Consider the following 16336-nt stretch of genomic DNA (forward strand, 5'->3'; position numbering starts at 1 on the left):
TGCTGTTGCTGCCACAGCACCTCAGCATTTGATCCAACTCAGGTCCATGTTAAAGTAGCCTATGTTTCTCACTCATGTCCTAAAATATCAAGTTGAAGAATTCCAGCTCCTGGTTAAAACCTATGTGGGAATTTTCAGGCTTGAAAATAGGCAATGGCAAAGGCTCATGGGAAAGCTTCTCTCCCCACACCAGACTTGGGGCAGGACCAAGACTGCATTGCAGTCTCTGCAGTTAGTCAAGGACTCAGGAACCCCTGGCTGGTCATGGCTTTTGCATATTTATGTTCCTAGTCCCCGAGTCTCCATCCTAAGTCTCTTTATCGGAAGACGCTGGCTGAGGTCCTTCTGAAGTGTCTCTGCTGAGACTTCTGGTGTGGCAGGGGATGCATGGGGTGAGGTGGTAAGAAGAGAAAATTTTGAAGACATGTTGCCCTACTCTGACCTAGCCCAGCACTTTTCCACTTCTAGCTCCCTTCCTCCCCTTCCCACGGGATCCATAAAATTGCTGCAACCTTTTTGGGGGGACTCCCTCAGCAGTAGAACAATTCCCAGGTCTTCATTGATCCACTTGACCTGCACACAAGTCCACGGGGGAAATAGAACAGAGAGGAGTAGCACCTTCTCCAGTTTTAGCTTGTTGCTCACATTATCCCCCTAAGTGATTAAAGACTTCACTTTCACTTTCATCCTCATTGCTCTACTTGACTGCCCCTACACCTCTCAGCTCAATGTTGTCTCTCAGCTCTACTGAGCCCTGACCTACACACATAAGGAGATTAAAGGAAGAGACTTATATACTATCTCAATTTTCAAATTAGCTTAGAGATGACTGCTACAATTCCAGAAATTTGAGATCATTCGGCCCTCTAAAGCAGTCATAGCTTTAATGTGTTTCTGGCATTCCTATTTCTTCAAAGTGTTTGGTGCTAAATCTTTTAATAAAATCAGGTTACCTCTGTTTTGGCAAAATCTATGTTCTACTCTACAGAGATTAATATGTCAATTAGAAGTTTATCTGTTGGAGACTCGGAAGGAAAGACATAAGCTCACCCAATCCTACTGAGAGAAAGGAAGGTAAGCATAAAAAATTGATCTGGGATAGAGACTGTGTTCTGTTTGAGTCAATACTTTGGCATAAGATTTTTAGTAATAGACCATTCTGATATACCTGACCTCTCTTATTAATGATATTGATAGTTTATATTTATTTGGCTCAAACCAGATACCAGTAGGTGCAGTGGTGTCCTCCCCGATCATAATTATACAGAAAAATCTGAGGGTATGAAAACAGAGAAACAACTTTATGACCAGTGAAAAAGTCTCAATTATTCAATATGTCACACTCCAGAAAAAATATAACCTTACCCTAATTTCTAATCCTATTTATCCTCCCCTCCTCCACCAAGACTAATTCTATTCAGCCATCCATGCAGCCTCAAATTTGTCCCCAAATACTGTTATTTAAGTCAATAGAAAGAGCACGGGCTAAGTGTCCTTTACCCATTTGGCAATTTACTTTCTCCTTGATCCCTGACAAGCCTACATCTTGAACCCATGTGCATTCTCCTCTTACCTCTAGCAGAGACAATGCGGTCCCTACCCTTCCATGGGTTTATGAAATTTAAGTCCCTTCTGTTCAGCAGGAAGGGCTGTTACACCTGTTTCTAAAGGTTTCTCGGGGAGACTTCTCTACTGAGATATTTCCCCTGATAACTAGAGAAAAGCAGCAATTCCATTTCCCCACGACTTAATTAATGGAAACCTCCTTCTCTAATATTTTCTCATGAGTTTTCCATAGTGTCAGGAACTCCAAGCATCTAAGTAAAGGCTTTTCCTGGCAGGCTCACGGGGAAAGCTATTTCTCCCAAACCAGGCTCTGTGCAGGACCAATGCATTGCAGCCTCTGAAGCAACTTAGTCAAGGACTCAGGCTGGTCATGCTCTCTGCATATTTATATTCCTAGTCCCAGAGCCTTCATCCAAGGTCTCTTTATCTGAAGACATTGGCTGAGGTCCTTTTGAGGTGTCTCTGCTATGTCATAAGTGTGTCATAAGTAAAGTATGGACCTCGTTTGATAGATTTGCTCAGAATCAACAGGTTGTATGAATACATGTTTTTTGAAGAATTGCTTTTAACAGAAGTAAGAACTTATTTATTTATTTTTACTTCACTATCCTCTGAAAGGCAGTCAATTTTTTCAAGGCCTTTTCATTTTTGTGGAAGAAGACATAATTCATTGCCACAACACCATTGATCACATAAAAGGCAATCCTATAATTAATTTGTTAACTTAGCTCAAGATACTTTTTTTTAATCACAGTTCTAAAAATAGACCACAATTCTACTCTTTTAGCCCACAAATACATGATTAGTTCCAGTGGTTCCAAAGTACGTTTTAGCATAATGTGAAAATACCAATAATCTCTATATTGCAAAGAAAACTATACTATCATAACTCTTCCCTGCATTCATGCTCCTTGCAAGGTGAATTGGCAGCTCTCGCCATCAAAAGATAGAACCTCAGGCCGGGCGCAGTGGCTCAAGCCTGTAACTCCAGCACTTTGGGAGACTGAGGCGGGTGGATCACGAGGTCAAGAGATCGAGACCATCCTGGTCAACATGGTGAAACCCCGTCTCTACTAAAAATATAAAAAATTAGTTGGGCATGGTGGCGTGTGCCTGTAATCCCAGCTACTCAGGAGGCTGAGGCAGGAGAATTGCCTGAACCCAGGAGGCGGAGGTTGCGGTGAGCCGAGATCGCGCCACTGCACTCCAGCCTGGGTAACAAGAGCAAAACTCCGTCTCAAAAAAAAAAAAAAAAAAAAAAAAAAGATGGAACCTCTTTCCCTCCCTCTATGTCTCCTTGTGACTGGATTGGGCCACAACAAAAGAGAGTGTGGGTCAGTTCTGAGCCTAGGCCTCAAAGTACCTTGTGTGGATACTCATACTCTGTTTCAACACCCTAATCAGTAATTGGGAGAACACAGAAACAGATTTCCGGTAAGTAAAAACCACGTGGATGGTAATAGAATTGTCTTAGCTAATCTTGTCCCCATTCAGCCCACTCTAGCCAACCAGTTGCTGACCTTGGATACATGAGTGAACCAGGACTAGAGAAACTACCCATTTAGTTCCAGCCCAAATAGCTAACCCATGAAATTCTGAGACAAACATACAGGTTCTGTTTTAAGTCATTAACTTTGGGGTGGTTTGTTATATAGCAAAAGATAACTGATAAAGTACATTAAATCATACTTCCCACCTCCACACTTTCGTTCCAAGTCCAATCTACTATTCATACCATACCAGGAATGCTATTTTAAGAGTGTCTTACTTAATCTCCTTGATATCTTCGTTTGTAGGTTGCATTAAACTCCAATTTCTCAAAGCATGACCTATAAGAGTTTGCACATTTTGCCTCTCACTTTCATCTCATGACTCTTACTGTGTCCCATCTACACATGCCTACATTTGGTTCCTTTAACGCATCCAGCTGTTTCTAACTTGAGGGAATCTGCACAAATGACTTATCTTACATATTTTTCTGGGGAGTCCTTCTCAATCTTTAAGTTTCAGTTTAAATTCTACTTCATGGATGAAGTCTTCTCTATTCTCTTACTTCTAAGTGGATATTCATGTTAATTCATTCTTTTGACTCATATTGCTAATGTACTTTAAAAGGATTTTACTATTTTGATATCTTAGCATTGTTAAAGAGTACATATTTTCTTCGTCACCTTAAAATTATCGTATGCTTTTAAAAATAAAACTTGCTTTTAATATAATGCAATTATTTATCATAAAAATTAGAAAACACAGATAATTAAAAACAGAAATCATGTTTTAAATTTGTATTCAAAGGTAATTTAAATTAGGTTAAATTTAATTTAAATTTGGTTAAATACCTAATCTCATTTTGTTTATAAATTGAAGGTCACAGCATGTTAGTGAGTGAAATCAGTTCCAAAGATGTTTCTAACAACACAGAATAAAAACAAAACAGAATAGAAAAGATCAAAAATATTGCAGTGTAAATATTGTTTTATAAAAATGCTTTTCGATTAGAAATATGAATGTATAAATGTATGTATGTATGTCCTAAGTTATGATTTAAAGTATATTATTTATTGTGAATCACAGTCAACAAACTTTTTAGTGATCCCACTTGCTCCTTCTTACCCTAATTCTCTTTCTCATTGGTAGTAAAATTCTATTGAAAAGTTGCACATGTATTTCCATTCTAGCCTTCACTCCTGAGATCTAACACATGGAACAGTCTAAAATATACAAAACCAAACTTCCAGCATTACTTCTCTCAACATCGTCCTGCAGTATTCTCTACATCAGGATTCTCATGTTTTTAACAGTAACTCCATCACTTTCCAGCTGGTCACCCTTAACTGCCCTCTCACCGTCAATTTGCAGTCTATCAGAAAATTCTGTTGTCTTGATGCCAAACTGAATCTAGACTTGAACCACGTTGCTCCATCCTCATTTCCACTATTCTGATCTGAACCACCATCTTCTCTCACTATGGTTATCACAGTAGCTTCACAAGCACTGAAGCTTCCATGCTTGCCTCCCTTCAATGTCTCCTCAACATAGAGATGTGCCTAACTGCTAAGCTCAACATCAGACAATGTGTCTTCTCTCTGTTCCATACTTTCCAATGACTTCCCAATTCTCAGAGTAAATTAGAAAAATCTAAATGTTATAATGACCATCAAGTGTCTATATCAGGGTGTCCAATTTTTTGGCTTCCCTGGGCTACACTAGAATTGTCTTGGGCCACACATAATATACACAAACACTAACAAGAGCTGATGAGATGAAAAATGTCACCCCAAAAAAATTCTCATTTTAAAATAAAGTTTATAAATGTGTGCTGGGTCACATTCAAAGCTATCTTGGGCTGCATGCAGCCTGTGGTCTGCAGGTTAGACAAGCTTGCTCTGTATAATCCTGTGGGGTCAAGCCCTACAGGGTTCTGTGAGACCCTCTTTGCTGGTGCAGAGACCAGAAATTGTAGAAATAGAAGACACAAGACATGGAGATAGAGAAGAGAGTTTGGGCCCGTAGGTCCACTGCCAACCAAATCGCAGAGTCCTGCAGTGGCCCCTAATGCCTGAACTCTCTCACTTTTATTGAGTTGCAAATCTGGGGACTAGGTAGGTAGGGCATAGGTAGGGCATGGCCTTGGTGGTCGGAGACTGGGGCAGGGAAGATAGAGCATGGCAGTGATAGGGTCAAGTACATCACGTGTCGTTGAGGTAGGGGGCTCAGGAATTTCTGGCACCCAAAGTGAGGTAAGGAGCATAATGCATCAGCAGTTTTTCCACACTTACCAAGAAAGAACTAAAACATTCAGATTATTACTATAATTGATTTTCTAAGAAAAAGAAACCAGGTGCAGAAGCAGAACATGAGAGTAGATGTGGAATGTGACCACTGAAGCACAGCATCACTTAGAGACAATTAAGCCCCCAGATGTCTGTGGGCCTGCCTGACAGCCATCAGGCCTTACCACAAGAGTTTGGAGAAGCGGTGTTTTCTCCTAACTCCTCTGGGAAACGAGACATCTCATTCATCTTGGATGTCTCCTTCCCTAGCTGGCTAAACAGCAGCCGCTTTCCCAGTGCTGATGCTGCGCACAGCCAACGAGCCCTCCAGCAGCACTTATGTGGGCATGACAGAGGGCTTAGAGCATCTTGCCTGAGTATCATTCATTTCACAATGTCACCCCAGGTTCACACTTCTGACCTGAGAGGCATTAGTAAAAGAATTAAGATCATCTATGAATAACTAAGACCACATATGAATAATAACGACTATGGTTGTGTTTCTAGTTACTTTCTTCATTATTTATATGGAAATAGGCTGAGGCTTTTGGCTCCTGCCTCAGCACTTATGGGGTCTTCTCCCTACATAATCTATGTCTTTTCTTTTTCCCTGAACTCTGCTATCTGCTATATGTGAAAAACACATATAGTTTTTCAGATGTGTCCCCGACTCCATTTCCACCACATTAGTCTCCTGATTCCTTAAACAGGCCAGACGCTCACCCACTTCAGGGCTATTTCACTAGCTTTTACTGCTTTCTGGATTATTCTCCCTGACAGAGCAGGAGCATCACCAACTTGGACAAGCCCCTCATTCTAAAGTTTGCCTTATTTTAAAAAACCACCTAAATCCAAAGGGCAGTAGGGAGATAAACAGGGAAACTAGCATTAAGCTCTATATCCAGTACAGTTTGGAATTAGAAAACTGAAACCTGGAAAATTTTTTTAAAGGTAGGTCTATAGGAACTTGAGTCTTTAAGAAGGAAAAAAGATACCTGTAGGAAGGCAATTTGATAGAGGGTCTTGGGAACAGACTTATACAGAACTCTCACACTTTCTGTAGGAGTGGATACCCCAGAATCTCAACCATAAGCTCTACCAGTTGTTCTGACATTTCTTTATTCTTAAGAGTTTGTCTTGATGCCACTAAATACAATACAAACAACCTAGATTCTAATTTAACTCAGAGATCAGCAAAATTTTGGAAGAGTCATAGAGCTAGTGGGCACAATTTGGTAGAATTAGTCCAGGTGTTATGACTATCTCTAATTATAAGGTACACACTCAGCAAAGCCCTCCATCCCTAAGTTATGGTCCTTTCCTCTACTTCATGTGTTGTCAGAATCTCAATAAAATTTCCACAAGTCTTTCCTTTAAGTCCAATAGAAAATAATACAGTTCTGTGACAATTGTCCCCCAATAACTAGTAAACAAAGTCATTCACTCATATCCCAAAGTAGAAAGTCCAATCCCTCAGTCCATAGCTACCTCTTTCAGAAACCAACAGAGCAACCTTCTCTTTTCCAAATGTCTCCATCTTCATTGCTCTGCAGCCCAATAAGTAGGAAGGCTGTAACCACCTTCACAAGTCTAGGCTTCACCTGGAATAGCTAAGTGGGAGAAAGGCTTTCTTCTAAAGAGTTCTCTCCTGGGGAATTAGGGAAAAGCAGCTCTATGCCCCTTGTGTCTAATTAGGAAAACACTTGCTGCCACACTCCCCTTTCATGAGGTCAACACACCTATGGGAAGCTAGGTTTTTAAGTCAGGAGAGAAGTGAGATGAAGAGTACTTGACTTTCCATACTGTCCAATGGGTAAAAGAATTGTTTTAGTTACAAAAACACAATTCTGCTGAGAAAGGTGATGGATAAGGAACAAAAGGAATGAAACTAACAAAATGTGGTTTAAAGGCAGGAGAATTTATTCTTTGGAGCAGTTTAGCAATCGCACAGCACAACCCTGACTTGTATTGCAAAAGATTCAGCCAGGAGCTGTCCAGCATAGCTTAGTAGAATTCCTTCAGAAGGATCCGGGGATCACACAGCCATTTGCAATGATGGCAGGACTGAGGGGCTTTCATGAGATTTCACTGTCTTCAGGGTTTCCAGCAGCAAATATCCCCAAGGGTATGGAGTCAGGAAAGGATTGGAGGGCAACGTTTCCTGCTACATGAAAGCTGCATTGGTGAGCACACGTGAGCTAGCCCTTGGACAGACCTGAGAATTAAAAAAAAAAAAAGCCTCATTGATATCAAAGGCTGCCCCTCCTCATTCTGTCTCCTGTGTTCCCACAGGGCTTGAACCACTGATTCTCTCAGCCAGCCCAACAAGTCAATCAGTTGGCCCAATAGCCAAGAACAAAGCTTGGATAGTTGACAGATAATCTGCAGAATTATATTCTGTTTTCAGGCAATCAAAAGAATGAGAAAACATTTCTGCTATCTGTGGACTCCTGCTTAGTCTAATGAGAGATGTGGGACAAACAAAACGATATTAATAGCAAGAGAAACAAAAATTTTAAAAAATCATGAAAATAAGGGCCAATATTGGTCCTAAAATCAGTGCCAGAGATATTAGTGTGAGGAATCTTTCTTGAAGACTGTAGTAATTTGGAACAAGGTTGAGAAGCTTGGGGCAACAGTATTAAAATAATTATTTCTGAGGTTCAGCCATAAAGGTTAAGAATATCTTTGTGAAAAAAATCAATGTGCAGGATTGAGAGAGAGAAGAGAATAAAAAAGGGCACACATCTAAAGAGGTTTCAAATACACACAAAACTTAGAAGGTGTAGAGGAAACAAATGGCCTAGGTCTGGAGAAAATGAGTCCATAGGGATTATCTGATCTCATGACAAGTAAAACAGTAAATCTGATGGGTAATGACATTCTCATTAATAGTTGCTATTAGATTCTAAGGTCTCCAAAGCCAAAACCATTTATATGATATGTTAGTTTTAACAAATAAATAAACCTTGATGACTGGAGGAATAAACCCTTTCACCACTCAATGTATGATGATTCGTGATTACATTTACTTATTGAATGCCATATTTCCTCTAGAACTTTTCTTAAGTTTAGTGATTAGGATGAAAGCCTGTGAACTAGGTATGAGATCATGGTCAGTAAGGACATGGCTCTGGGACCAGACAATGAATTTCTGCCCTGGATTCATAATAATTATCTCTGTGTACTTGGACTAATTGTTGCAACTCTTAGTCCTTGTTTCATGTTTCTCATGTAAAAAGAAGTTAACGTTTATTAAATAGTATTGATAATAAATGAAATGACACATGTTAGGAAAAACACCACGTTTTCACTCATAGGTGGGTGTTGAACAATGAGAACACAAGGACACAAGGAAGGGAACACACTGGGGTCTGTTGGGGAGTGGAGGGCTAGGGAGGTATAGTAGAGTGTGGGGAGATCAGGGAGGGATAACATTGGGAGAAATACCTAATGTAGGGGATGGGGGAATGGAGGCAGCAAACCACCATGGCATGTGTATACCTACGTAACAATCCTGCAAGATCTGCACATGTACCCCAGAACTTAAAGTATTAAAAAAAAAGTTAGATTTTATGAATGTTAAATAGCCCCAGGACTAGAGTTATCTTAGTCATCATCCAATCCAGCTGTTCCCAAGTCTTACCCATCATCTGAATTTTCTGGAGATTTTCAGAAATGCAAATGTCCAGGCTGCACTTTCAGATTTTGTGAACTACAAATGTTCATAATCAGTTTCAGCAATCACTGATCTAATCCCACTACATAATTATAGATGAGGCTGAAGGGCAGCAAATTAAGTACATCATCCAAAATGGCACAACTTAGTGTCAGAAAAAGATATAAAATACAGTCCTTACATCTCCTTGTCCAGTAGTCTTTCCATGATGCCATAATCACATGAAGACTAGGGAATTCATTGAGGAAAGAACCGTTGTCTTCTGGGACTCATTGAAAACTGGTAAGGTTTCATTAAACTTTGGGGAAATAGTTTGCATAATTCAGTTTTTTAAACATCAAGTAAATTACACAAAATTATATATTTATTGGGGACAGAGACTACAATAGAGCACCTAAGGTTAAATCCCAGCTCTGTCACTGCCTATGTGACCTTAGGCAAGTCATTAAACTTCTTTGAGGTGCAACATTTAAATAATGGTGATCTATTTACTTCAGGGTATTTTAAATTTCAAGAGGTTTTATATCTGTAAAGATACTTTGAATAGTAACGTGCTCGAAACATAGAGTAGGCTGCTATTGTTATTAATTTTGGTGGAACCCCTTTGGATCTAAAATTCTGTAACACATCATGTACATAAGCAGCTCATGTTCGCTGAAATGAGTTTGGGAATTAAATGAGCTAAAAGCAGAGACCTCTATCTAGTATCACGAAATGATTTACTTGTATGGAATACTGAATGACAGGGGATGCATTTCCAGAAAGGGAATTGGGGAAGTTAGCAGCCGCAACTTTCAGAACTTCCATGTCTGTCTTGCCTCTTCTATTCTGCTTCCTGGTCCCACCAGCATGTCAGGTCGCTGAAGAGACTAGCAGGAGCCTGGCTGCTAGAGTGCAAGGAGGAAGCCAACCTGTGCTGAGAGCAAGAGGGTCCATCTCTAGTGCTTCAGCTATCATCGGCATGGTAGAGGCATCCATGTAAACTGGCCATCCACTTCTCATCCACAGCCTGCATACAGCAGTTTATCATTCTTTTTAAAAATAATAGAACAAGGCCGGGCGCAGTGGCTCATGCCTGTAATCCCAGCACTTTGGGAGGCCGAGGCGGGTGGATCACGAGGTCAAGAGATCGAGACCATCCTGCTCAACATGGTGAAACCCCGTCTCTACTAAAGATACAAAAAATTAGCTGGGCATGGTGGCACGTGCCTGTAATCCCAGCTACTCAAGAGGCTGAGGCAGGAGAATTGCCTGAACCCAGGAGGCGGAGGTTGTGGTGAGCCGAGCTCACGCCATTGCACTCCAGCCTGGGTAACAAGAGTGAAACGCCGTCTCAAAAAAAATAGTAATAATAATAATAATAGAACAAGTAGCTGCAGCAATAGGAAAAGAGGATAGACATGGAAAAGATAAGTAACATTGAAATTTTTCTCTTTCAAGAGGCTTTTTAGAATCTCCAGGATCTATATCTATTTCCCAGTCCAACCAGCCCTCTTCCGATAGTGGAGAAGCCTTCCAATAGCATCTTGCATGTCCTTGTTTCTCAGGCTATAGATGATGGGATTGAAAAAGGGAGCAAGGATAACAAAAGTGACAGCAATTGCCGTGTCCCAAAACACTGAGTAGGTGGCTGAGAATCTCAAATACATGACAGCCACACTGCCAAAAAATAGCAAGAACACAGCAAGGTGAGCCGCACAGGTGGAAAAGGCCTTGTGACGACCTTCAGCCGAGCGCATTCCCAGAATCACCATAATAATTCGGATGTAGGATAGAGCAATGACCAAAAAGGAGGCTAGGATTTCCACTGCGTGGATGGCATCCACGATGACCACTAGGGATGTATCTGTGCAGGCCAAGCTCAGCACAGGTGTGAAATCACAGAATATCTGGTGGATCTGGTTGGAGCCACAGAAAGGCAAGGTGGCAATCCACGCAATTTCAGGGAGCACAAGGAGGAAGCCACAAAAGCAGGATCCCACTGTCAGCTGGATACAAAGTTTGGGAGTCATGATGGTTGGGTAACGGAGAGGACTGCAGATAGCCATGTACCTGTCAATGGCCATTGCTGTCAGGACACAGCCTTCTGTGATACCAAGTGAGTGGAAAAAGTACATCTGCATGAGGCATCCGGCCACAGAGATGCTCTTCTGCTCACTGACTAGACAGGAGAGCATCTTGGGGATGGTGGTTGTGGTATAGCAGATCTCCAGGAAGGATAGGACACTGATAAAGAAATACATAGGGGTGTGCAGGGCCATGTCCACCTGGATGACAATGAACATCATTAAGTTTCCAGTTAGGATAAATCCGTAGATGAGAAGCAAGGGAATAAAGAATGAGAGGCCGCCTCTGTGCGGATGTGGGAACAGAGAGAAGAGGAACTCAGTCACCATTGTCTGATTCCCACTGGTCATCAACTGTGTCATCTGTGAACAGAGAAAAGGAAATAAGAGACTCCTAGAATTGGAATGTTGATTACTCACTGAATTTTCTGTAATGATTTACTCAAGCTGATTCTAGAATCTTCCCGAAGAGACCAGTTAGAAAGATCTCTTAAGCTTTACCTCCATGCCAAAATCATCTGAAATATTTACTATTGGACCCCTAAATCACCTTTTCTTTCTGGTAAATATCTTCCACTGATGTGCACCAAGCAAAGCAGCACACAAATTCCATTCTCTGGAAATATTTTCTGTAGGTTTGGTCACTTTTTAATTTCTGATTCTGTCCCTCTGTGTTTAGCCTTAAAACTTGTACCTTCATTTTAAACTGTTTTTTACTCTTGTTTTTCAGAGAAGTTATTGATTGAAACATGTATTATTGGAGCTCTTTTTCCAGCAATGTCTGCGTTACCTCACCATCTTCCCCAGCACTGATATCTAGCCTGAGCCTAGCTAGAGAATTCAACTTTGCCGGGCACGGTGGCGCACACCTCTAATCCCAGCACTATGGGAGGCCAAGGCGGGTGTATCACCTGAGGTCAGGAGTTTGAGACCAGCCTGGCCAACATGGTGAAACTCTGTCTCTACTAAAAATAAAAAAAAATTAGCCAGGCGTGGTGGCAGGCACCTGTAATCCCATCTACTGGGGAGACTGAGGTAAGAGAATCGCTTTCAATTCAGTCTTTAGTACTTACCCTGCCTGACACCATGAGAATGCTCCTCAAAATCTCTGTAGCCACCTGCCTCTTCTCCTAGCTTGTCAATAAGGATATAAGTGTCTCTGAGGCCTCTTCAAGGAATATCTAGAATGGAAAGATGGTCTTTCTTTCCTGGGAATTTCTCTTTGTATGATGCAATGTCTAAAGGAAAATCATGTATCTTCCTCTCTCCTCTAAGGGACAAATTAGGAGAAAAACATTACCTAGTAGACATTCCCCAGGGTCAGGTTTCATAAGTTGTCCTGGGACTACAAAACCTTTTCTCTCCTATAGGAGTAGAGTATAAGGCTGGGGACTGGGGCATAGCTGTGGGAGTCAGAATAAACTTCAGCCAGGATCATGATTCTCTGGAATACTCAATCAGTGAACACTCCTTTCCTCTCCACTTTTACTCATTTTCACTATGATTTCTTTGCCCTCTGCTGATACAATCAACCTCATCATATTTTTAAAAAAATCTATTTGTATGCTTTAAAAAAACAGCTAGCACAGTAAGATTTATGTGGTTTGCTTTTCATCACATTAAAAAAAAAAAAAACTATTTGTATAAGGTAAGCAAGACTACAGTGATTCCCATTTTGCAGATGTAGAGACTCAGGGAAGCCAAAGGCTTTCTCCAGTTCACCCACAGGCAGTAGAAGGCATGGAAGAGATTGAAACTTAATCCTCTAAATTCAAATCTAGGTAAACACTGGCATTACCTTTCGATTATATCTCTAGTGATTAGGCCCAAGTATATCTTCCCTGGTTTTTTTTTAAAGACTTGGCCTTTTCTTACTTTCCAGTATTGATGGCGGTGGTGAACCATCTGGAGTGGCCACTACCTTCAGGCCCGCTGCAGCAGGAAGGTGTGGCTGGGGCAGGAGCCTGGTACAAGGGGGAGACCTGCCCCTTCTGAGTTGGGGTGAGGGCTCCCCAGGTGTCACTGCAAGCCACTGCTGCAGACCCAGTCATCCTTGGGCTTGTGGGACCCAGGAACAGGTGTTCCTGGGTGCAGTTGCATTCACCCAAACCCAGGCTGTAGATCTGGGCCACCTGCTCCATGGAGCAGACAGAAGCCCCACCCAGGAGGATGGGGCTGCAGCCACCCAAGTCATGACTGCAGATCATGGCCTCCCACTCCCCCATGCAAGTGCAGCCACCCAAACCATGGATGCAGACCCAGGCATCTCTGCACTCCTAGGGGCACGGGAAGGTCCCCCCGCCCTCACAGGCTTGAAAGCACCTGCTCCTGCTACCTGGCTTCTCCCTGCTGTCGATGTCCACTCCAATCTAGGAGCAAAGTAGGGATGAGCCCTAGTGCTAGTGCAGTCCGTCCAGGTGTGCACACACTTGGGCAGGGCTGATACACCAGCCCCTTGGTGCCTTGCCCCCCTCCAGACTTTGGGCACCAACAAGCATAGGAGGGAAGCTGAGGGAGCACTGAGGAAGCTATAAATTCCCCTTCACATTTATAGCTGGGAAGCCATGAACAGCAACAGGAGGCAGACAGGTTCCTGGGCAGAATGGGGAAGGTCCCCACATTCAAGCCAGAGAGAGCCTGAAAACTGGGTGGGGGCTGAGCTGCCCCACCAGAGTGGGAGCTGGTGGTGCCTTTTCCAGACTGCCCATGGCTGCCCATGGACCAATAGGAATGCAATTCCTCCCCTCTGAGACCCATAGAAGCCCAGGGCTCAGCCAGAGCAAAAGTCCAGGGATAACGAGGTACAGACAGGAACAACCCACTCTAGGGCATCCTCTCTGCTGAGAGCTGCAGAGATGACAGAGACAATGGGTGATGACAGTATGACCTGCCTACAGAGAGGAGCTACCCTCTCTGCCAATAGATGAATACCTCTTGGGATGACTTGCCTGGCAGAGAGGAACTAACCTCTCTGCTAGAAGCTGAACACTCATCTGGAAACCCAGGCTGCAGAAAGGAGCTGCCCACTGTTTACTCTGAGCTGTCCTGTCACTCAATAAAACTCCTCTTTGTCTTGCTCACCCTCTGCTTGTCTGCATACCTCATTCTTCCTAGGCACAGGACAGGAACTCAGGACCCACCAAATGAGGCTAACAGAGCTGTAACATAAATGGGGATAAGACATGTCCCTTGCTCACCATGTTGTGGTGAATAGATGGAGAGAAGAGTTGCGGCCATTCTGGGAGCCCAGATCTGGGAGCTTCCTAAGCCAGGGCTGTGACTCCTTCTTTTTTTGTTTTTGGGGTTTTTTTTTTTTTTTGAGACACAGTCTTGCTCTGTTGCCCAGACTGGAGTGCCGTGGTGCAATCTCAGCTCACCGCAACCTCTGTCTTCCAGGTTCAGGCAATTCTCCTGCCTCCGCCTCCTGAGTAGCTGGGATTACAGGTATGTACCACCATGCCCGGCTACTTTTTGTATTTTTAGTAGAGTCAGGGTTTCACCATGTTGGTCAGACTGTCGAACTCCTGACCTCATGATCCGCCTACCTTGGCCTCCCGAAGTGCTGGGATTACAGGCGTGAGCCACTGTGTCCGGCCTGTGACTCCTTCTTTGAGGCCTTGTGGTTCCTGGCATCTCCAAGTTTGAGGGTACCACCCATGTTCTCTGGTGCCAGCTGTGGAAGCTGCTTGTGGTGCACCTGGTCCAGCCACAGCCGTGTGGAGAGCCAGTGCCTATGCTGGCATCTAGAGCTGCCCACCCCACTGCAGCAGCCGACATGTCTGACTGCACAGTGATTGGACCCCACCCTCGCTCACACACTCCTTGCTGCTCCATGCAGTCTCGCGTGGCAGGCATGGGATCTAGGCCAGCAGCATGAGTAACCTTCCAGGCTCAGTGGGTAGAATGAGCCAAGCGGGCAAGAGCAAAACTTGGGCAAAAGTGCCACTGGCCACAGAGGTTTCTGGCCGGAAAAGCACACCCCAAAGATCCCATAACAGTATAACTTAGCAGGACTTGGTTTATTCGAGAAGGAAGACAGGAAAGATACAGGCCCTCTTTTTTTTTTTTTTTTTTTTTAAAGATGGAGTTTTGATCTTGTTACCCAGGCTGGAGTGCAGTGGCGTGATCTCGGCTCACTGCAACCCCTGCCTCCTGGGTTCAGGCAATTCTCCTGGATACAGGCCCTCTTTGAGCTGCTGCTTGTTTCTCTAGTTCCACTCCCCACTCCACCTCCTGCCTTACACCATAAGTCCCAGAATCTCATCTGATTGTAGTTATAATCTCACATTGCTCTTTTGTAACATCAGCTTTTGTTCTTCTTTTTTGTTTTCGTTTTCTGCTTTTCCCTTTTCCTGAAATTAGAATCCCAATTTGCTTCTCCCCACCCAAAATATTTGTGCTCAGATCACCTCTGCAATTCTTACAAATTTTTAAAGATTTGATACATCATCACTGCTTTCGGGGAATATTTTTTGATTGTAGGCTACTTAGGGGATCTCTCTGTCAGTCTCTCTCTCTCTCTGTCAGTCTCTCTCTCTCTCTCTCTCTCTCTCTCTCTCTCTCTCTCTCTCTCGACAGAGTTTTGCTCTTGGCATCCAGGTCAGAGTACAATGACATGATCTCAGCTCACTGCAACATCCACCTCCCGGGTTCAAGCCATTCTCCTGACTCAGCCTCATGAGTAGCTAGGATTACAGGTGCCTGCCACTGCGCCCGGCTAATTTTTGTAGTTTTAGTAGAGACAAGGTTTCACCATGTTGGCCAGGCTGGTCTTGAACTCCTGACCTCAGGTGATCCTCCTGCCTTGGCCTCCCAAAGTGCTGGGATTACAGGTGTGAGCCGCCACGCCTGCCCAGGGGGTCTCTTTTTTTATGCTTGTAAAGCATCTAATGCCTACATCTGTTGTTAAAATTATCTAGTTATATGTCTAGATTCTAAGAAATTTGATGATTATCTATCAATATTGATTTACATTTTAACCTTTCATGCATAGCCCTAAAACTCACCTAAACTTGAGTCATGTATGTTTAATAGAAGAGGATCAACTAGGATTTTGAGGTAATACAAGATCCACGTTTACAGAATAGTTAACACATATGCTTGGCCTCAATCAGATGGCATGTAGAATATGGTAGGGAGGAGACAGATTTGGAAGGTAGGGTTTGGCAGGTTGTGGAGGTCTTTGTCTGACATTGGGATTTTGAAAATATATTCTTTATATAACAGAAAGTTATGAGATAATTTTTGAGTAA

The 16336-nt window shown here is 42.9% G+C and overlaps 1 protein-coding gene across 1 annotated transcript; it reads right to left on the minus strand.

Annotated features, from left to right (window-relative positions):
- Positions 1-10401: 10401 nt before the first annotated feature.
- Positions 10402-11605, minus strand: OR6K6 (olfactory receptor family 6 subfamily K member 6). The gene has a single exon (XM_008984677.6). It carries the CDS (start codon positions 11445-11447, stop codon positions 10488-10490), a length of 960 nt encoding a protein of 319 aa, XP_008982925.4. The 5' UTR covers positions 11448-11605; the 3' UTR covers positions 10402-10487.
- Between the last annotated feature and the right edge of the window lie 4731 nt (positions 11606-16336).

Source organism: Callithrix jacchus, chromosome 18 (assembly GCF_049354715.1).
Source record: "Callithrix jacchus isolate 240 chromosome 18, calJac240_pri, whole genome shotgun sequence".
Lineage (NCBI taxonomy): Eukaryota > Metazoa > Chordata > Mammalia > Primates > Cebidae > Callithrix > Callithrix jacchus.